Source organism: Theropithecus gelada, chromosome 6, assembly GCF_003255815.1.
Source record: "Theropithecus gelada isolate Dixy chromosome 6, Tgel_1.0, whole genome shotgun sequence".
Taxonomy (NCBI): Eukaryota; Metazoa; Chordata; class Mammalia; order Primates; family Cercopithecidae; genus Theropithecus; species Theropithecus gelada.
The window spans coordinates 47,546,080-47,569,584 of record NC_037673.1 but is presented as its reverse complement, the minus strand read 5'-3'; the positions used below and the strand labels follow the sequence as shown (position 1 = coordinate 47,569,584).

The 23,505-nt window shown below is 33.8% G+C and overlaps 1 protein-coding gene across 3 annotated transcripts in view; it reads right to left on the bottom strand.

The window, feature by feature from the left end:
* The window catches only part of PARP8 (poly(ADP-ribose) polymerase family member 8), a 187,170-nt gene that overhangs the window by 80,676 nt on the left and 82,989 nt on the right, over positions 1 to 23,505 (bottom strand). For 2 of the 3 annotated variants that reach the window (XM_025387602.1, XM_025387603.1), the window contains 5 exons: positions 17,244 to 17,281; positions 10,021 to 10,110; positions 9,396 to 9,466; positions 7,539 to 7,616; positions 6,210 to 6,304 (listed from right to left, as the gene is read on the bottom strand). In XM_025387602.1, the coding sequence (XP_025243387.1) occupies positions 6,210 to 6,304; positions 7,539 to 7,616; positions 9,396 to 9,466; positions 10,021 to 10,110; positions 17,244 to 17,281 (372 nt within the window). The remainder of the gene's footprint in view (positions 1 to 6,209; positions 6,305 to 7,538; positions 7,617 to 9,395; positions 9,467 to 10,020; positions 10,111 to 17,243; positions 17,282 to 23,505) is intronic. The other variant, XM_025387604.1, reaches the window with a different exon arrangement.

Sequence of the window (23,505 nt, the reverse complement as noted above, 5' to 3'; positions counted from 1 at the left end):
GGGGAGGGGGGGGGGGAGGGATTGCATTGGGAGTTATACCTGATGTAAATGATGAGTTGATGGGTGCTGACGAGTTGATGGGTGCAGCACACCAACATGGCACAAGTATACATATATAACAAACCTGCACGTTATGCTCATGTACCCTAGAACTTAAAGTATAATAATAATAAAAAAAATATATGGATATCAGTAAGACCCTTATCCACAACTGTTTTCTCCATAAATAGTTTTTCAGATTACTTCAACAGAATTTACCATAAAAGAATAATCAGAATGTGCATACATGCCTTTAAAACCACTTCCATGTGAATTTGTAAGTATTTTGTATATGATTTCTTAAATGACGTTTTGGTTAAAAGTATCTTCTCAATTTCTAACGCTCCAAAAAAAGAAAATGAAGGGTTGCAAGTGTTCCTCTTCTTCACCATAGCAGAGCATGAATAAAGAATTTTAAGGAGGCAGAGGCCCTAAAGGTTTGCAATTAACTGGATTCTGTAGGTGTAGATCTATAAATAGTTACCCTTTTTTGTTTGTATGCCAGATTTCAAAGAATTTACAAATGACTCTATGTATATGCAAACCCATTTCCGTTGTGATGCCCTTTTTATATAATGTCAATAATTTCATATTTCCCACTCAGAGATTACAAAGCGTGATTACAGTTTGTCCAGATGCAGCGACCCAGTCATCAGGATTGCTTCTATATCTGAGTAACTTTCAGCGGCCCAGGATCTCATGAATAGCAAATGCAGAATCAAGTTGAATGCTTGAAATATGACTACAACTTGAATTGTGAAGCTAGATATCTGATTGTGTCCTGAATGTAGTATTCGATATATAATAACTCAAAATAGTTTCATCTGCTGCCTATATTTCTTCACTGTGAAAAGATCACATCAAATTGATGAATTTGAATTTTTTTAACATGAGGGAAACAATACAAAAATGATCTAATGAAATTGTTTCATTCTGGTCTGAAAAGAATGCCTCCACAAATGTTCTTTCCTGACATGTAGTGATACATTAAATTTGGGGTGAGCTACTCTTTTAATCTACATTTCTTGAAATCTGGTAATTTGATTTTGGATATTTAAATGTGACTTAGCTCATTTAAGCATAGATGTATAAAGTTTTTTTTTTCAATGAATGTGGACTTTTGAGCCACTGTGTTAGAATTCTTAGCAATTTGTTCTCCTATTTTTAATGGAACTACTCAAGACAATATCCTCACTCATGAGACATTCACATACACACTTACAATATATTAACATTTAATATATTGGTCCTCCTTTATCTATAAAGCTTCAGCTTATTCATTACACTGTTATGATGTTTTATAATGCAGCCTGATCAAAATCAGCAGTCATTGTGTTGGTTATGAAAATATATTTCAGATATCTAGCCTTCCTTTATTAACTGTATGGAAACACACACACACACACACACACACACACACGTGCATGCATGAAACTCTACCACATGTTTCTAGGAAGTAAGCCTCTATTACTACTTGGTTATTTCTTCTTTCAAAAACTGGATGGTTATATTTTGAGAAGACATATTTTGTGAAGATACATACACCTTCCCGTGTCATCTGAAACTCAACAGCTTGCATGTCTATCTCTGCATGCCTACTCAATGTGTGGTTTTTGCCCAGCGTGGGAGACATGTTTGTGAATGGGCCAAGAAATATGCAAACTCAGTAGTCAGGAAGAAATTCTGGCAGATTAAAGAATTTGCAAGACTGCATCCAAGGTAGCTATACATTTCTCTAAAGAACAACAGGGCTGAGAAAAATTTTAAAATTAGATCCAGATAAGAAAGGAAGCTCATGTAAAATTGTGCATAAGAGGTACAGTATAAACAACTGCTAGAACTCTGCAGTCAGCTTAACAATCCTCAGTTTTGCTAGGAGAAAGTCCTTGCGTTGGGAGTAGTGGTTAGTGTCTAGGATCTGAGCACCTAAAGCTTACATCTAGATTATGTCCCCGTGTTTTGGGAAAATGCTCTCTCCTTTCTTTCCCCTCTGTGCCCCCTGTCATCATTTCCCTGATTTTCAGAGTCAGACTGTTTTTATTCTTTGGCTTGGAGGCAGAGGGTGAAGACTCAATATGCTAGAAAGGAGATTACAAAACATTCAATCCAAGATCTTTTTTGATGAATGATATACATCTATGTAGGCTAAGGTATGTTGTGGTAACAAGCATTTTCAAAATCTCAGTGGCTCAACATGAAAAAAGATTTGTATCTCACTCTTACCTTATGGTTAATATAGAATTGGGGGTTAGGGTGGGGCAGCTCACTGTTGTCACGAAGGGGCCCAAGGAAGCAGAGCTGAGGGGACATGGGAACTAACACACTAGCACTTGGCTCACATATGACTGGCCAAAATTAGTGATATGTCCATGCCTAACATTAAAGAGTACAAGGAAATACAATCCTACCATAAGACCAGAAGAGGAGAACCAGAAGATACGTAAGCAGTCCTACTGGCCACTACAAATGAGAATTTAGAAATTTAGAGAATTTAAAGCAGTGCATTCTGAGGTATGCACTTTTTTCTTTCCTTTCATTTACTGTTTTTGTTTTTTAAAGGAGATATATGTTTGGTGGGCATGAGTAACGTGATATAGGTTCCTCAAGCCACCCCAAATCGTCAGAATGCTCGTTTCCCAAACATTACCCTCAAAAGGCCCAATTACAATTGTCTGTGCACAAAAAGTGATTGAAATAGTCACAACAGTTGACTGTTCACAACAGAACAGTCACAATAGAACAGTCACAATTTTAGAAGCTTCCAGCCTACATTAAGCATTAGTCACAATAAAAAGGTTAGACTATTACTCATATGACTTAAATTTTCTAAATGAAAGATGGCATGATCATAAGGCAAAGAATATTTTATATTAAATGGAAGTTTTAAATTTCACAAAGAAACTATCAGAATCATTTCTTTCCTAAACAAATATGAATTTTCTGATCTGTAATTCCCTTTCTAAAAATGGTAATTTTAATTTATTTTCCAATGACACTGATCAATTTTGTTTTCATAAATATATAGAGAGATATATTTTATGAAAAATACAAAATGCGTTTTGTTGAATGATTCAAGATGACACTTATTCAGACTGATCACAAAAGTTCATGTTGCCCCAAGACCTAACTCACTTCCTATACAAGAGAGTATAAATCAGAATTATCATCAATGTTTACATGTATGATTCAACAGCCAGTAGTAGGCTTTTGGATAGTATGGCGAGGTAGAATTGTCATTACCTACTTAAGTAATGTATCATCACTCACTTTTTCTACACCTTCTTTCAGCCTTCTTTAAGAGGATTTTGCCTCAACAACCTCAGGATTTTGCCTAGGCAATCTCAGTTACTTCCATCTCTTACATAGAACTTAGATGTGGTTAGCTGCCTTTCTCATTAGACGTTGCTTTAAAAAAAAAAAAATTACTACTAATAGCCTGTTGTGCATATTGAGGTACTTTCGCTCTTCAAACTTCATTAAGCTCTTGTAAGCCCCAATTAGGTAAAAGAACAGCTAATTAGAACAGTCTGTTTTCAACAGACTTAGAACTTGGCAAGGAAGATGATTTCAAGACCTTCTGCCTAACTACCCACCTCTTTTCCCTTGAATCCAAGCCTAAGTATTTGAGACTAGACAGTAAATTCATTCTCATTTAAGTAAATCAAACTAGTCCTGTTGTGATTCACCTTTATTCCATGAATCCTCTAGGAAGTTATTTATTTTGGAAATATCCTCTACAGCTAGAGAAAATCTAGAGCAGACAGGAACATGGCTTACATTCATTAAGATTTAAACTGGACCAAAACTATTACAAGTGAAAAGGGTAAGGGGAAAAAAATTCAAAACACTGATATGACTTTAGATACTTCATTTGACTGAATTTCCAAACATTTTTTAATCTAATTTCAGCAGTGAACAATTATCACTAACTTTAATAATAGAAAATACTAATGCAGATCATCACAGGTACTTAACAAATGCTTGGTGAAGAAACAAAAAAAAGACCTTCATTTATACATGGCAATATGACTGGGGCCTAGACAGCATGGAAATATGTTTTAGAAAAATATTAAACTATAAAAGAAATCAACATGTGCTAAAGTTGTCCACTAAACAAAAATACTTTTTTTTTTTTTTTTTTTTTTTTTTGAGACAGAGTTTCGCTCTCGTTGCCCAGGCTGGAGTGAAATGGCGCAATCTTGGCTCACTGCAACCTCCGCCTTCTGAGTTCAAGCGATTCTTCTGCCTCAGCCTTCCCAAGCAGCTGGGATTACAAGCACCTGCCACCGTGCCCGGCTAATTTTGTATTGTTAGTAGAGATGGGGTTTCTCCATGTTGGTCAGGCTGGTCTCGAACTTCTGACTTCAGGGAGTCTGCCTGCCTCGGCCTCCCAAAGTGCTAGCATTACAGGCGTGAGCCACCACGTCCAGCAACCAAATTATATATTTCAAATAAAAGGAAGTTGAAGTCTATGTTGTATTATGATTGTTAGTTATATCCCATAGACATATTTTGGTGTATATAGAGACGGAGATTATTGTGCTTAAAATTAAAGTTGTAGGCTTTCAAGCAAAGTTCAATTACTGTTAAAAAACAAAACAAAACAAAAAACAGCCATTGTTTTGGACTATGTATTGATAGTCCCAATTGCCTTCTTCATATATTTATTCTATAACACTTACAAATATGCACATTACCTAATCTGGAGCCATAATAGAGATCAGTGTGAAATTATTGAAGCTAATTTGCTAAAACTTTGAAGTTTGCAAAGACTCGCTTTTCTAAATATAATCCCAACACTTTCATTCAATTGTAGCCTAATATACCTTCATGAGTAGAATAGAGATGGTCTGGGTATACAATCCCAGTTTATCTTAGACTGCAGATGGTAGGGAGTTTCTGTTTCTGAAGTTGAAATAAAATGTTTGGCAATTATAAATTACAGCTGTGCTGTACTTTCCAATTAAAATTATTTGTTTGCCCTCTCAAAATATGTATATGTCCATTGAAGAAGTTACAACCAGATAATGTGAACGTCTTTTTTCAGATGTTGCCACTGAAAACAATCAGGATGCCAGCAGCCTATATTTCATGCATGTCCCATGTTATGCTAGGTACCACAATACATGAAGAATTAAAATCCAAACCAAAACAAAATGAACAAGAAAAAGCACTGCCCAACCATTCACAGAATTCAGTCTAGAGGGGGAGACGTAAGTCAAATAATTAAAAGACATGAGATGAATAATAAACAAGGTAAGAGCCAAATGTGATGGGAGTCCAGAGAACAGAGGAACTTATCTGCATTGGAGATTCCAAGAAGGCTCACAGAGAAGCTGACCCATGGACCGGGGCTCAAATAGAGACAGCAGTGGGATTTGAAGAGACGCATTCCCTGATCAAAGAATTGCTTATGCAAATGCCCAAAGTGAAGAGGAAATATGGCATATTTGGGTAGTCTGGGTGCATAAAGGGGCCAGTCTGAGGTCAGGCTACGAAAGAGGTCTGGAATTCCATGGAGACTTCGAGACTACACTGTAAGCAAAGAATGGAAATCTGAAATAACCAGAGCTGATTCCTGGAAACTATTATGGTGGCAGAAAAGGTTTTTTCTTACATTAAAGAGAAAAAAGAAAAGTAAGGATGGTAGGGTCTTCTGAATGATTAAAAGCAATAAAAATGATGTGTAAATTTATCACCAAATAATAAATAACTACAGAATAAAATACATTATCATTCAAACAAATACTGTGCAAAGTTACACTTGTTTTTTGAGGGACCAGATGACAATGTAATTTGGATACCAGTAGGTAGGCATCATTTACTTTTATCCTTCACAAGCATGTGGCCATGATTTACGATAACAGCATGGGCCCAGCGGGCCAAATCTATTCTAGGAATTAATTATGACACTACTTAAGATTGACACATCTTCAAACTAACTCTCCAAAATAATTTTTAATGCAATCAATGTACTCTTAAACAACATGTATCAAAAACATAGCTATAAATATGTCATTTTGTATAAGGAGAAACAGTAGACTCTCCCTAAAACACTTTAACGTGTAATTAAAACCCCAAATTTGTCCTTTAATTTAAATTACTCCAAAAGCAAATTTCAATGACTCACCATAAAATTTTAATTTTATTCACCAGTGATATGTATTTACCTGAGAGAAACTGCATGTGGCCCATATATCTCTCTCACTGCTGACAAATCAGATTCTAGTTGTGGGTGCTTGTGCAGTTCCCCATCATAGTTCACCTGATGAAAAGGGATAATTTAAAAGTGTCTCAGAGGTGAAGGGAATCAAAAACTTAAGCAACCTTTTGAGATAGGTCTCCCTGTGTGTTTTGCCATGGGCATTTTTAGCTTCATTAAAGTAATATATTCACTAATATCCTTAAGTTCACATATGACTAGAATAATTGATTATGGTTGGAACTTAAAGTTAGTTTATATTAATACAAAGAAAAAGCAAATGTAAAAACCTAGTGAAGTGTCTGGCAGATAATCTAAAAAACTTCTAGAATGAACATCAAGACTGAAGAAAATCATTCACTTCCCCTCTGTAAGAATTAGTAAACAAAAATCAAACAGGAATGATTTTGCATAATGTTAAAATGTTATATTGGTAAATGAATCATTTCGTTGGGAAAACTATCTCATTGCTAGAAAGACATTCCTGGAGAGAGGAAGGCCCATTTTATTATATTATCTCTCTGTAGCCTTGCACATGCTTGATTGACAAATTACTAATTTTTCATTCCGAATAAATTTACTTGCATTCTTTTACATAATTTTGGCTTTAATGTCCTTCTTTAACATATTACCCTCCCATTATACTATCCAACTTATAAAGCACATTTGCTCAAGGAGTTTATAGAAATAGAACCACATATTATATAGCCACACTCTAAAATCAATTGCTCAGTTTTAAAGTTTAGCATTATCCTGTAAACTTCTGAGGAGTTCTTCTATATATGTGGCTAGGCTATTCTCATATATTTAAATTATGATGATTCTTCATAACAATTTTTCAACACCAAGAATTCAATGGCAATGAATACAAAAACCAAATGATGAAGATGCTCAGTAATTTCGGCCCATCAAATTTAATAAAAGTTAAGCAGCTTCTATTTAAAACTAACAATATACACTTTTATTACAAGTGTCATTATCTCAAAATAGTGACTGAACACAACATGCTTAAGAAATTCAAGTCAAAAGCATAATAAAATGCTATCTGCAAAATCTCTGTAATGAATTAAGATGACTTCAATGTAAATAAATGATTACAATTAAAAGGACTGCAAGGGAACCTTAATTTCTAAAAATAGGTAGAAAATGTGCAAAGATAAATTATATAGATTTTCTAGTTAGTTACAGAACCCTGAACAACACACAGGTACCTTAACTCTCAGGCACAGATTATCACTAGGACAACATGGCTATTAGAATTCTAAGATTAGGTATTTGTAAGACCACATTTCCTTACCTGCCCTCCATAATAAAATTCTTCGGAATCATTGTCACCTTCAGAATCTTCCTCCACTGTACTATTCTGTCTTGACTCCTTAAAATAATAAAGAAAACAATTTAATGGTCAAATTATTTTATCTTTCTAAAATAGCAAGAGGCTATAATAGGCAGGTCTTGAGCATATATTATGGATTTTATATATAAAACATTCTTGGTGCAGTATAACCCCAAAACAAAAGGTAGTGGGAGACAAATGGCTTTGTGAGTGTACTCAGCAGCATATCTGCTTTGAAAGTTCTCTTTCACTGATTTTATAGGAAATGCACAATTCAATATTTGATGTATATTAAAAACTTATGTATAATCAATTATACCTTCAGTTTTGCTCTGATAAAAAAAGCTCTGGCAAGCTTATACTAATTCAATTTTATTAAAAAGCTCCTCAGCATTATTTGTCCCAGGCTGTTCTCACTTCTTCTGCCAACTCTAAACAATGGTATGAAAAAAAAGAAACTTTAAATGCAATAATATAAAATCAAATTATGAAAATAAATATGAAACATATTATGAGAACTTTTGATATACAGAAATTATTTGCTTCAGAATTCAGATTTCAACAAGGTATTTAATTTAATATACTTCAACTTGAAGTTTGAATTTCTTGTTTTTTTTTTTTTGAGACGGAGTCTCGCTCTGTCACCCAGGCTGGAGTGCAGCGGCCGAATCTCAGCTCACTGCAAGCTCCGCCTCCCGGGTTTACGCCATTCTCCTGCCTCAGCCTCCCGAGTAGCTGGGATTACAGGCGCCCGCCACCTCGCCCGGCTAGTTTTTTGTATTTTTTAGTAGAGACGGGGTTTCACCGTGTAAGCCAGGATGGTCTCGATCTCCTGACCTCGTGATCCACCCGTCTCGGCCTCCCAAAGTGCTGGGATTACAGGCTTGAGCCACCGCGCCCGGCCTGAAGTTTGAATTTCTAATTAACTGAACCACATCTGCCATGTGTCTGAAGTACAAACAATGAAAATTCATGGGGGTATTCCTATCACTGGCCCTATTAACACACGAGAAATGTAGGTATTTGGACACAGGAATCCATTCATCCAGTGCTTTGTAACCATCCCTAAACTTCTAGACTTAATTTCAAGTTCTTAAGGAAAACAAACAAACAAAAAAATGTGCAAAAGGAAATTTGGGTTTTATAAAATTCTAACCATTTTTGGTTTCAGCAATCCTTTTGTTCAACCAGTAATTCTCAATGTGGATAAAGAAGGGAACCATGAATGGTGCAACACTAACAGGAAGAGGAGAGTTGGATCAAATGCATAATTTTGAAAGCAAAGAATTGCTGGTCCCATTGCACTCATTTTGTTTGTTTAATATCCTGATATTTATTTATAGATTCAAGTAAAGTCTTTGGAAACAGAAAGAAAAGATGAGCTTGTGTTTTTAAATACTGACAGAAAATAAGACTATGTACACCCTCAGTGTCACTTTGGCTAAAGAAATCATCTTTTAAAATTTTAAGGATCCCATCAAAATCATGTATAGCCATGCGTACCTATAAATCAGTTACATAAGTGTTCCTCAGTTAATTACATTGTTTGATGAAAGAATACAGAATAAGTTAAGCTTTATATACATTTTATTTAGAGTTAAACCAGACATTTCTTTCTATGATTTTAAAGGGAACTTTCTTCTCAAAGTTAATTTTAGGCCACTTCCTACCATACCAAACACCCCTGAGCCATTAGCTTGAGTTTCATTCACCATATACCATTTTAGTCTCACTAATGATGCTATTAACTACACATACCCAGTAAATTTTAAATGTATCTATATTGTTTCTAGAAAATAAAAAATACAATTTACATACCTCCCCATTTTCCTTTTGTAATTTGGATTTTATGGATAAGCAACAGTTAATGTCTTTTGTTTTCCTTAACTCTGAAAGAAAGTTATAATTAAAAAATATATTATGGTATTTAGTATGCTATTCACCAAGCATTCATGAGTTTTAGTACAAAACCACCCTTTAAGTGATTCCATCTCCTTCGAAAATGAATTAAGGGATATTTTGAAATCATGTCATGTTGAGGAGTTACACAATATGCAAGCTTTTCTGATTTTTCACTGTGCAGAAAGATGTGATTAAACTAAACAACCGCTTTACAAATTCTTTCAGCTCTCACTCTATAATTCATGGTATCTTCATTGCTGTAAGTGTGCTTTTAAAATATTTAGTCTGTCACTATGTAAGAAAATATTTTTACAACAGTAATGTCAGCATATACGTTTAAACAGAACTTTTTTACAACTACTTTAAATTTATGCATTTACAAAATTGTTAAAAAATATACTTTAGATAGAAAATTTTCATGGAGACTGGATTTATAGATACAGAAGATAAATATCTGTTACTGGCTAAATGAAACAAACAAACAAAAAGGATAATGCAATTTAAAAAATTAACCTAGAATAAAAAATAATATTACTATTACCTGTTGCTATTCTATGAAAAATTACTGGTATTGGCTCTGTAGTAACTAGCACATCTTCATCATTCTCTGAACTTGACACATATGTATTATCTGCAAAAAAAAAAAAAAAAAAAAGGATAATTAAAGGCATAAGTTTAAAAAATACATCCTTTATAAAAATAATAGCTAATTTATATGTACATCACTTTAGTTCCAACTCTCATAAACCACACACTACTGTTCTGATTAAACTCAAAAAACATGATAAAGTAAATTGCAGATTTATGTGTGAAGTAATTGTAAATAGTCTCTTTAAAGACGTTTGTATCTCCTGGTGAAATACAGATTTTGAATAGAGACTATCCAGGTGCATCTCTAATATCCCTTATAGCAATGAATCATTTGGATGCAACTCGGTACCTTAACTCACTGGACAGGGTCCTTCCCAATATTAGCGTCTACTATAGGGAGCAGGGTTAGTGAGTAGAGAGAGAAAACTAAAGAAAAGCACTTGCTGCAATTAAAAAAAAAAAAAAATCATTAGTGGGCCAGACACGGTGGCTCACGCCTGTAGTTCCAGCTCTTTGGGAGGCCTAGGCGGGCGGGTCACTCGAGGTCAGGAGTTTGAGACCAGCCTGGCCAACATGGTGAAACTCCCCATCTCTAAAATAAAAAATAAAATAAAGAAAGATTCATTATCAAATCATTCAAAATTTTGGGCTGAAGACTTTGTTGTAAATCATACCTTCCATATTGCTCTAATACATATTTTTAAATTGATAGTCTCACAATTATCATTCTTCCGTGAATTAAATTATCTACATGCATTATACAAGTTGAGTGCACAGAACACTAAATCAGTCCATGGAGTCCTTAAATTTATTATTCACTATTTGTTTCCTCTTAAAAAAAATAACATTTTTATGAGTTTAGCACTCTTTCTCTGATGAATACAGGTCTCCAAGTGTATGGTAATACAATTCCTAGGTATTTATTTTTCTTTGCTCATTGATGATTGCAAGGCATCTCTCAGAAGAGCTTTTTAACACACACTTTATCGATTCATTAATAATGGTCCTATAATGCACCCATCAATGACCTACTAAATAGTATAAAGTAGCACGAACACATAATAGAAGCATGGATCGATTTCTGCTAGGAAAAATTAGTTGTTCTTATGACACAGTGAATGCACATTAAAAGATATTTTTGAGCCTAGTTTTCATAACATTGTGTCAGTACAGTGAGAACACAATTTTTAATTAATACATCTCTGAGTCATTATTTCCAAAGAAACATCTGTAGCATTCTTAGACCCCAAGTAATGAGTGAATGATAGTGATCTGTATGTACAGATTAGCTGCAAAAGATTGCCAACAGACCTAAGGCTTTAACAGTCAGGGAACTAAGCAGGAGTGGATGTGAATTAGATTTGAGACAAAAGACGTTTGCCTCATTATTTTGATTAGTGCAATCACAAATTTTGCTTTATTTAGTTTTCCAATATTTTCATGGAGGATATGAGGTTTTCATGCTTATTGAGTGGGATCACAGATTAAGAAACAGGTTTAATATAAACTTATTATCTCATTAGTTGAGACTTTGATCATTTATCTAGAGTCGCTTCTGTCGGGAACCTCATACTTTCAGTATCAAAAATGCCTATTAGAGTCAAATTTTTTTATTATGTCTTAAACCCTCACTCAGGGTCTCATTGATTTGAAGTTGGTTGCTACTTAATATAAAACCTAATTATCTGTTTTCCCTGTGCACAATGGATTCCCTGGAGCTAACATTTAGGAGAGAAAGAGTATTAGAAGGGAGCATTAGAACAACAGAAACAAAAGCTGGCCACCAATTAGAAGATCCAGAAGAATCCGTAAGGTGGATAGCATCATGCAATTTCACAGTATCATGGAATGACGAAGATTTTACTAAAACACCAAGAGGCAAGTTAATTAAGACATTATGTTGAAGAAAACAGGGGAGTGAATAACTAAATAGAAAGGATTTTCTATCAAAATGGCTTTACGTAAAGTGTTAACACTGGAAGACAGTGACATTTTATTCAAGAGAATATAATTTGGTGACTGTATGTTGCATAGGCTTGACAGCATTATGCCTTCAAACATATCATTTTCTAAGAGATTCTGTATGGTTTGTATTTTGATTAGTGTTTAGGCATTAGAAGACATGTAATTTCTTATTTTGGCTTAATTTACCCCAAATAAAAATGTTTCCAGGTTTCATGATATTATTTATTAAATTGCCATTATTATATAATAGGCCAGATCAGATCACAGAGACAGACCCAATTTATGATCAGAAACGTAGGACAGGAAAGAAAGCACATCAAATCTAGAAGCTGGTTCAATTATTTGAAAGAATTCACTTAGCTCTGTATTCAAAGCACTCTAGTCCTGGGCTTTTCCTTTTTGGAAGATTTTTGATTACTGATTTGATCTCTTTACTGATCATTGGCCTGCTATTATTTTATGATTCAGTCTTGATAGATTGCCTGTCTCTAGGAATTTATCTATTTCTTCTACTTTACCCAGTTTAGCAATCCTTTTAAGATCCAGAGGAAATGGAATCAGTATCTTGAAGCGATATCTCCACCACCATGTTCACTGTGGCATTATTCACAATAGCTAAGAAGTGGAAACAACTTAAGTGTTCATCAATGGACGGTTGCATAAAGAAACTGTGGTACACATATACAACAGAATATTACATTCAGCAACTAAAAAAGAATGAAATCCTGCCATCTGCAACAACATGGATGAACACAGAGGACGTTACATAAGCCAAGTGAAATAAGCCAGACACAGAAAGATAAATACTGCATGATTTCACTTCTACGTGGAATCTAAAAAAGTTGAACTAGTATAAGCAGAGAGTAAGAACAATGGTGGCCAGGGGTTGGGGGACACAGGGAGATATTAGCTAAAGGGTACAAACTTTCAGTTAAAGCTATAAAATCAACAAGTTCTGGGACCTAATGTATAACATGGGTGGTGATGGATATGTTAATTAATTTGATTGTGGTAATCACTACATATGTATACATACATCAAATCATCATATTGTATACCTTGAATATATTCAATCTTTGACAATTAAATATTTTAAGATTTAGAAAATTCTAGACACTACTGCCAACTAGCTGTTGATCTCCTTTAGCCTAAGCCACAGTTATAGCTATACAATGAGAGGTTTGCACATGATCTTTGATGATCATCCCATCTGTATGAATCCATTCTATTGGCTTTTTGTTGTTGCTTAATTCCTTCTAAATCTTCCTCAAATTATTTTGACATTTGTAAAAACAACATATTTGTTTACAGGAGAAAGTGGAGTGTAAAAAGTGTTAAAGAAAGGACTTAAAGTAATAGAATGAGTAAGTGACAGAATAAGAATGTTTTTAAACTCAAATTCCTTCACTGGAATTCCCCATCTTGACTTCTAAGCTCCCCCTACTTTTTTTTTTTTTCTGAAAACCTCTGGGGACAGTTAGATTTTTAATGTGTATGTTTTATAGTATTTAGTATTTCTTAAACTGTTGCTTTTATTCTGCTTCACATACAGCATCATCTAAGTCAAGTTATTCCACCCCTCACTGCTATATAACTTAAGATAAATAATTCTAACTCTAAAAAATAATTATATTGATTTCATGTACATTCTCGATATTTTTGCTGAATTTTCTCTATAATTTCACCTCATCCCCTACTGCAGTCAATTATTATCCCTATTTTAAATACTAGGAAACTAAGGCTCAGAAAAATTAAATACTTTGCTCAAATTACTTATTAATTACCTATACACTAGTAAGTGGTAAAACTTGAATCTGCCTGAATCCAAAAATCAATGTTTTGTCACTATACCATGTGCTTTTCTAAATATGGAAAGTATTGTCACTAAAAAGTTGCAATATCTTATAAAATAAAAATGCTTATTAGGTATAAAAACAATTACATTTTTGGGGCTGTAATTTGATATAGACTGTATAGGATTCTAATTCTCACTGAAGAGGTTTATTCACAAGCTATACCTAATGCTCAAGTATATCATGTAGGTCAAGACTCTTTGGACTCACAGGTAGTAGAGGATCCAGAAAGTACCCCTTCATTCCTCTACTAGGGATAAGAGAGTCCACTCCCAACAGTAGGTAAGCCTTCCTAATTAAAAGTGGAAAGAGAAAATTAAAGAGTTCTGCCATTATAGCAGAGCCAACCTGTGACTTGTAATACACACAACTATTGTGTAATCCATTCTCTTACATTAAAAAATAAAAACTGTCTTCAGTATAAAATACACAAAGAAGTACAAGTAAATCAGAAGGCTGCTCTATTTCTTCACTTAATTATGAACAGTCAACATATCATTTAGTATTTCACTTATATACATGCTATTATGTATGCTGACTCAATAAAGACCCTCTAAATTTTCATTTCACTAAAACTATGAAATAAATATCAATAGATGGCACAAGTTAATTAATAGATCACAATCATAAAAGGACAAATCTGTTCCTAGGGACATAAGCTAGAATGATGTAATCTTGACTTTGGAGGATAATACTGATACATTTTCATAGAGCAAAGAAAATTTCCTATGTTCAAACTTAGATGATTAGTTAATTACTGATCCAAATAATCCAGGAGAAGGTGGGGCAGCCTAAGCTATATTATTAGAAGGAATTAATAAATGTTGTATCAAGATTACTGCATTTAGAAATTGGATGCAACATTAAAAAGAGCTATTTGTTTGAAATATTCTTTTAAATGGACAAACTATTTGGAAGACAAACCAACAGAGGGAAGAACAAGAACAAATTTAAACAATAAAAATGGGCCAGGAGAAATAACCAGAGACATGGAAGATTTTTACAATTACAGACCAAATACTATACTTTTGCTAAAAAATTTGGACATTTCACCAACATAGAAACTTTCAAGAAGAAGACCTATTTTAAAATGACTAAGAAATAGGAAAACAGAAGAGATAATAATCACGGCAGAAAAATAAGACAACTGCCCCAGAACCATCCTTAAAAAGCTCAGACAGATTTGTCTGCAAGTTCTAGCAAATGCTCAAAGAGTTGTTTAATTCCTTCAGCAACTTAAGGTCTTTAATGTTAAAGTATATGACAAAACACATAATTCTCATAGATCAACATTGAGTTATTTGCTAATATAATTTGTTACTTTATTGTTTAAAGGAAAAAGTAGATATACCACCTCAACAGATGCCAAACAGTAGTTTGATAAAGACTTAATATTCATTTTAAAAAAAAAAAAACCTTGGTAAATGAGAAAAAGAGTAATTTCCTTTCTGAAAACAACTGGAAGCATGCTCACTAATTTAGAGAAAAGATACAAAGCTGCCAACTTTCATATCTATTATTAAAAATTATTCCAGTGCCAACAAGAACAGGTATAAATGTTGGAAAGGAAGAACAAACATAGAAGTTATAAAACAAGATGTCTACCTAAAAAGTCAAGCATATTAACCAACAACTCTTAGTACAAATAAATGTAGATTAAAATTTAATAATGGGGAAAACATTATCATATTAATGTTCACTGTGAAGAAAGCTCCATAAAAATACTAACACTACTTCCCCAGAGGCAACGGGAATCACAACGTAATTACAGACTTGATTTTTATCTCCAAACTACATGTTTTGGGAAAATGTTATTTAATACTTACCATCTCTCAGTACACTTCTCTAAGTATGAATTTATATTTTAAACTGCCCTGTTTTGCCTTTCATACAGACTGGCATTGAGAATCAAATGAAATTATGTATGTGCAAATACTTGGAATACTGTCCACTGGACAGTGTATTTTGATATACTGGTTACGTCAACCAATTGAAAATTCTGCCCCAGTATTTAAACCAGAATGCACTAATCTTCGTCTTCTGTAATTGTATTTTATTGCAGCATAACAACCTACTTTCACCAAACAGATTAAATATATATACTTACACTCCTTCCTTTTGGAAATGAAGTTATATTGAAAATTCATTGCAAACTTGCTCCAATTAGACAATTCAGTAAAAAGAGCACAAATGATAATCAATACTTTTTTTTAGAATTTCAATGTTTGTATATTGGCATTTCCAGGTGGGGCTCCCTTAAAGTGAGAAAAAGCCCAAGTAATACCTCTTGACCACAAGAGGGAGCTAAACACTTGGTCCACTTGGTTTACTAAAGGCATCTTCTACCATACAAATTCTGTGCTACAGATTAATTCACTTAAGTGTCTTCAACTTGGGTTTTAATTTGTACTATTATTTCTATTACCTTGACTTAAAGTCCTGTACCTCTCATGGCTGACATCTCTATGATCTGCCTCAGATGAAAAGCACATTAATTTTTATATTTACAATAAATAGTGGGGCCTCTATTTTCATAACATACTCGGCAAACATATCATCAAAAACATGCTATACTATCAGACAGGGCTGATTGCCTAACCATCTACAAAAAGCATTTTTCTTATAAATACTTCTTGTATTGGTTCTTCCAGTAAAATTTCTTTAGAACACTTTTTGTATTGCTATTAAAAATAGGCATAGCCTTAATGAATAATCTCATTGTATAACTGTACAACAGTTTTATAGAATACTATGCTTAAAACATTTGGAGAGCATAGCAAAATAATTGCAAGGAAGTTTGTGATTTAAGAAAGTATTTTCAAATGTAACAATCTTATAAAATGATTAAATGCTTAATGCAAACTGCCGCAGAAAATACTTAAATGCTAAACAAGTAAGTTTTACATTATCTCCATACCAAACTATGAACTAATCACTATTTTTTAATACTAAAAAGAAAAAATAGATACACACACACACTCACTTAGAAAACTGACTGAAAAATAAGTGTTACCTATTATTTTTACATTCTGAAAGGCCAAATGACGTTCGAAACTAACAATTAGACCATTGAGAGAATATTTATTTTAATTGTAATGATGTAAATGTACAGCCTGGAACCATCATAGGAATCTTTAAAGAAGTTTTCATTGGGAAATTATTTTGATTCTGCACTGTGTCTCAGAGTAAGACATGTACTTCGCAGGCAGTCGGCAGAATTCTTCTATAGCTTTAAGGCTTCCTCTACCAATGTTTCACCCCTTGATATATTTATATGTGTTTTACATATCCAGAAGAAAAAAATATTCAAAGGAACCCTGATATGAATATCTGTAATAAAACGAGAAAACCATACCTGGGTAATCTTCAGATACATGTACTGCGTAGGATACACTGTTAAAACAAGAAAAAAAGGTTCAAGTTATTGCTAAGGTAGACAGGCTTTTATAAAAGACAGATCAACCCGATATTACCCATTCAGTTATACAGATATAAGTATAAAACCACTTTTACATCCAACATAAGAAACTTACATGTTTTTTAAAATACGCTTTCCATTAGTCTAAATGAATCTTAGTCTAACAGTTTTGAAATATCTTTCTCCCTACAAGGCTTTATCTTTAGATAGGTCTTTTATTTCAGCAAGGTCTATTTTTCCTATTATATGATCATTTATTTTCTTTGCTCGGATTTCATCAAATCATCTTTTCTTATCAAAAAAGTATGTCTCTTATTTAGTATAGCACCTAAGAATTTAAACATTTTTAATATTGTTTCCCCAAAATATGAAGTACTTTGGATAATCTTGGCTTTTTTCTAAAAGAATTAACAAAATATAATGGAAGTATCAGTAATATTATCAATCTTTCATCATGCACGCACACACACACATATATAAACTTTATTCTGTTTTCATAAGGATTGAGTTGTTTCAAAATAATTTTTAAATTATATTTTAACAATTGCACAACTCCCTTCTCAGTAACCCTCTGCCTCTATGTCCTTATCTCATATGACATGAAAATTGAACATATTTATCTGTTCATTTTCTATCTCTGTCAACTAGATAGCAAGCCCCATGCGGTTAAGATCTACGTCTATTTATATTTGTAGTGTCATCATTTATTTTGGTGCATGACACACAGCACATGTTTAACATTAGCTATCTGACTGCATCAGTGAAGCTGCCACCTGCCACAGAAAGGTCAAATTTTAGTTTGCTTTCAGCCAAATTATCTTCCTGTTATGACAAAAAAAAAAAAAACTAATTCTCTTTAAAGGAACATACAGAAGACAGAATCTACTCAAAGCATCATTCACAGTGTGAATCCAATATGATCAGAAATCACTTAATATATGTACAAACAGAAAAATGTAACCTATTTTCAAGAGAAAAGAAGGTCCAAGTGTTGGGATTAGCCCACCATAATGTTAAAACTGTTATCATAAGTATACTTAAGGATGTAAAGGAAAAACCAACCTGAAGAATACAGAAACAAACAAAAACAGACTATCAGGGACTTATGGAGCACTAGCAAAAGAGCAAACATTTGTATATTAGAGTTTTAGAAGGCTGAAGAAAGAAAGAATAATGCAGAAAATATCAAGAAGAGCTGAAAATTTTCCAACTTGAGTGGAAGACAAAGATGTGTTGAATAAAGAAGCTCAGAAAATCTGAAATAGGAAAGCACAAAGCAAATTACAGCCAGGTACAAGTAGTCAAACTGCTGAAAACCAAATGTAAGGAAACATTCTGAAAGAAGTCAGAGAAAAATAAAATGACACATTACACAAGAGGAAACAGTGATAAGAACCAATGTTGACTTTTGGGGAGGGGAGGAGACAACCGTCCAGCCAGAATTCTCCATTCAGTCCACACATTATACATACGTATGCACCAAAAATAAAGGCAAAATAAAGCAACTTTCAGATAAAATAAAATTGTGAAAATTGGTCCCCAGCAGACCTGCAGTATAAGAAGTCCTAAACAAAGCTCTTCTGGATGAATAATACCAGACGGGAAAGTCAAAAGAATCAAAAGCACCGAAAACTGTAAATATAAAACACGATTTTTTTAATGTTTTAAAAATATATTTGACTGTTAAAAAGTAAAATTATAGCACTTTACATACATATGATTATAGCATTGTAACAGGGATGGGTAGGATGGTCTTAAACAGTTGCAAGGTCCTTGCATATTATGTAAAATGAAGTTGCAAAATCCTTACATACGATGTAAAATGATATATTACCCCTAAATAATAACTACCAGAAAAGTTAAGGAAATATCCCTATAGCAAGTACACATGAACACACACACACACACAAACTCCTTAAAAAGCTAATAGATAAATTACACAATAATTCTAAAAATCATTTTGGAAGATTTAATCCAAAAGAAAGCAGGAAAGGAGGAACAAAAAACAGAAGGCACAAAATAGAAAACAAAAAGTAAATACAGCCCGAATCTAATCATATCAATAACTGCATTGAATGTTAATGGAATAAGACACACTGAATAAAAGGAAAAGATTACCAGAATGGATAAAAAAGCAAGGTCTATGCTATCTTTAAGAGATCCATATTAAATATAAAGACACATACAGATTTAAAGCAAAGAATGGAAAAGATACTCCACACAAACAATAAGCATCAGAAGACTAAGGACTGAAGATACAGAGATCATTCATAATGATAAAAGTGTCAGTTTTTTAGGAAGAAGGCATACCAATCATAAATGTGTATGCACCTAATAACAAAACTTCATAATATATGAGGCAAAACCTGACATAAATACAGGAAAAATGAACAACTCAACAATCATAATTTGAGTAATTAACAGAACCAAACCAAAAAGAAAAAAAAAATTAAAGACACAGAATATGTGAAACTGATTTTCATAGAACACTATAACTGCAGAATATCAAGATAGACCATATACTGAGCTATAACACAAATCTCAATAAATTTGAATGGATGGATGAACGTTGAGTCAACACAGCTTATACCCTGGGTTCCCTGGCTCATCTTGTCCTTATGACAGTTGAGTCTTAAGTCCTTGAATAGAGTTCCCAACTCCACCAGTCAAATCCCTGGCATGCTGCTCAGTCCTTGGAAAGAGATTAGGTAGAGACAAAAAAAAAAAAAAAAAAAAAAAAACCTGAATAAGTAGATGAGTAGAAAAGAAGTATGATTAGTAATGAGACCAAGTTTGATACATTTTTCTTTCATAAAGCAAATTTGTTCAATTAAAAAAAAAATTTTTTTAGAGACGAGGCCTTGCTCTGTTGCCCAAGCTGGATCATAGCTCACTGTAACCTCAAACTCCTGGGCTCAAGCAACTGTCCCCTGAAGCCTCCTGGGTAGATTGGACTACAGATTTGCACCACCGCATCCAGTTAATTTATTTTATTTTTGGTAGAGACAGGGGTCTCGCTATATTTTCCAGGCTGGTCTCAAACACCTGGCCTCAAGTGATCTTCCTGCCTCAGCCTTTCAAAGCACCGGGATTAAAACCATTAATCCCAGTATTAACTCAAGGACCACTTTATGGTAACCTGGTATGAGCCAAACATTGTGTTAATGCCAAATAAGATTTAAATAGAAAAAAATATATATATCAGAGGCAATACCTTTGGATGATTAATTTAGAGGGAACCAGAGAATATGATACATAATAAATATGACAGACAAAGGAACTTGAACATTTTAAAGCACAGTAGTATTTTTTTTTTTTACTTTTTATATAATATAGACTCACATAAATTTGAAAAGACTGTACAAAGGTCTCATGTATATTACCCAGTTTCCTTCATTGCTTACATGTTATGTACCTACAGTAAATATCAAATCCTGGAAACTGACATTAGTGCAAAGTTTGAGTATATAGTTCTACGTTATTTTATCACATGTGCATCACATACCCATTACAGCAAACAAAATACAGAGCTATTTGATCACATAAAAATTTCCCGTGTGCCACCTTTTTTAGAGACATATCCATCTCCCTTCACCTAAGCATCCTTAAGCCCAACAGCCACTAACCAGTTCCCTAGCTCTAAATGTTTTATCATTTCAAGAATGATACACAAATGGAATCAGACAGTATGAGGCATAATAGTATTTCCAGGCAGAATTAGTATTTTGAACAAGGTACTCTGATAGCTAATATTTAGGATGGATTGAAGAAAAGAGAGATCAGACTGAGAAGCTATCATAGTAGTAAAATATGAGCAAATATCAGTGAAAAGGTATGTATTGGGAATAAGAATGCAGGAACAAATGGCAGATGTTGGACCCCAGCCAATAGAGCAGCTTTGGAAATCATGGTCCTGAATCAACATGCCAAACATTAGAAGATAAAATATCCATGACAACGGTGCCGCAAACAAGCTGGGGGAAATGTACGCTATGACCCCATATGAATTCATTTTCCCGTGATCAATTCCCTTATACTGTCGAATGGTACTACGTAGAAATAAAACCGATGATCAAGGCACCCTTCTGATCTGGCAGTGCTATGTGACAGAAGCTTGGCAATGCCATGCCAGAGATTATATTCAGTACTAAGCTGAATTAATTCCCAACAGCCTACCATCTCAACCAACAGCAATGGGCTTCATTTTTCATCTAAATCAATGTCTGAATCCAAAATGAGGCCTTAATTCATTCTTTTGTCTACCTCCAATTAGAGGGCCTGTTGTAGTTCAAGAGAGACAAACAGGAGTCCAATGCAGCTTTGAGGCTTACTAGCTGGGAGGCATAAGAAAAGTTAGTTAAACACCCACAGACTCAATCTCTATTTAGTAAAATGGAAGAATCCATACCTACCTTAACAGCCTGCTGTGATGATTTAATGGCTTAACAGGTGCAAGGACCCCAGGACAATGCCAGACACATAGCAGCAGGTGCCGAATAATTTTAGTCAGCTTCCAGTACAAGCAATTAAAATTTATAGAAGTGAAATTTACATGAATGAATGTTCTCTCGGGTACTCAATTTGCTAAAAAGTACAATATACTGCATTTATCAGAGACCCAAATCAACACTGATTATTTTATTTTATGGTCTTATTGTCCTCATGATATTAGGAGACATTCCCATGTTCGTGAACATACCTAATTTTTCAAATAGAAAATAGCAAACAGAAATCCTGTAAAATGATTCATCAGCCCCTTGTGCGACAGCATTTTCTCGGTGGTATACCAGAAGGAAAATCACCAGGACTGTAAAACCCTAATCAGTTTCACTTTGTGGCTTACAGAGTTCTAAGGGAAACAATCTAGTATAAGCAGACATGGATGATTGGCTCAAGGATCTAATGGGTAGTACCAAAAAAAAGTGGAAAGAGCAAAGTTTAAGTAGATTGCAGAGTACTGTTAGTATGTGCTGTACCTAATAAATACCATATAGCAGGCAGAAAATATTGTCAAGAAGCATAAGTCAAAGTGAAAGAATGTGGACGTGAGAAGAAAGCAAAATCTGGAGCAACCTCTGAATTCCTTTTAAAAGTCATACTCATCTTTTGTCCTCACATCCCTGGAGCAAGCTCTGAATTCCTATTCAGAGAAAAAAAAAAAAAAAAAAACCCTTCAGAATTTTGTGATATGCTGACTTACAATTAATTACACTGAGGTGCTTTGCCAGAGAAACTCAGGTCACTCAAATATGTGTTTGGTATATATTATATGAATAGTGTGATGTATGGTCCTTAAAGTCACAACTTTGAAACCAGAATCTAAAAATTATTTTATTGCACCTCAATAATTTTCGAACAAAATGGTTACTCTCACCTCTTTTTCCTCTGAAAGCATCTGGCCCAACAAAAGACATCTCCCAATAGCCAACAACTACCAAAGGAGTTCCCAGAGCAGCCGTCAGTTGTTCCATATCTACCTAATCTTGTATTTTGTTCATATATTTGTTTAGTCCTATAATTGAAACCATTTCATAAGGTCATTCTTGTATCTACACTTCCCAATCACTCCATTACCATCCTTTTCCTTCTGAAATGTCTGCAATGAGCTAAGAACAGATAGATAGCGTTTGATCTGAACTCCCAAGTTCATGGACCTAAGAAGAGTCTTTCAAAAGTAGTGGAAGATGGTAGTTCTTATGTAATAAAGTTTGGAACTTAGGCTTGAACATGAAAGAATTTTAGACTTAAAAGACTTTTTTGATGCACGAATTCATTATCTGTATTTTATAAACAGGGCCCATAACTGCCATCTGTAGCGTAAAACTCCTGGATCCTCAGTTTATGCTTTTTCAACAACACCCAGAGGTTTTGACAGAACAAGTAAAAACCAGTATTTTATTGCACATTATCTTTTTACTTACCAGCTAATATTTAAAATAATTTCTCCAATAAACTACATCCTCATATCTTTTATCCTTCCCAGCTAGATCATACTTTAAGAATTTAAATAAGAAAAAGCAAAAGGCAGAAACAAAAACTTGCACATGACAAACAATTCTCTACCCTAGCTAAGATGCTTATGAGTACAGATCTCAATTTTATTTAATCAATTTATTTTTAATCTTATTTATTTATTTATGTTTTGGAGACAAGGTTTCACTTTGTCACGTAGGCTGGAATGCAATGGCCTCAAGACTCC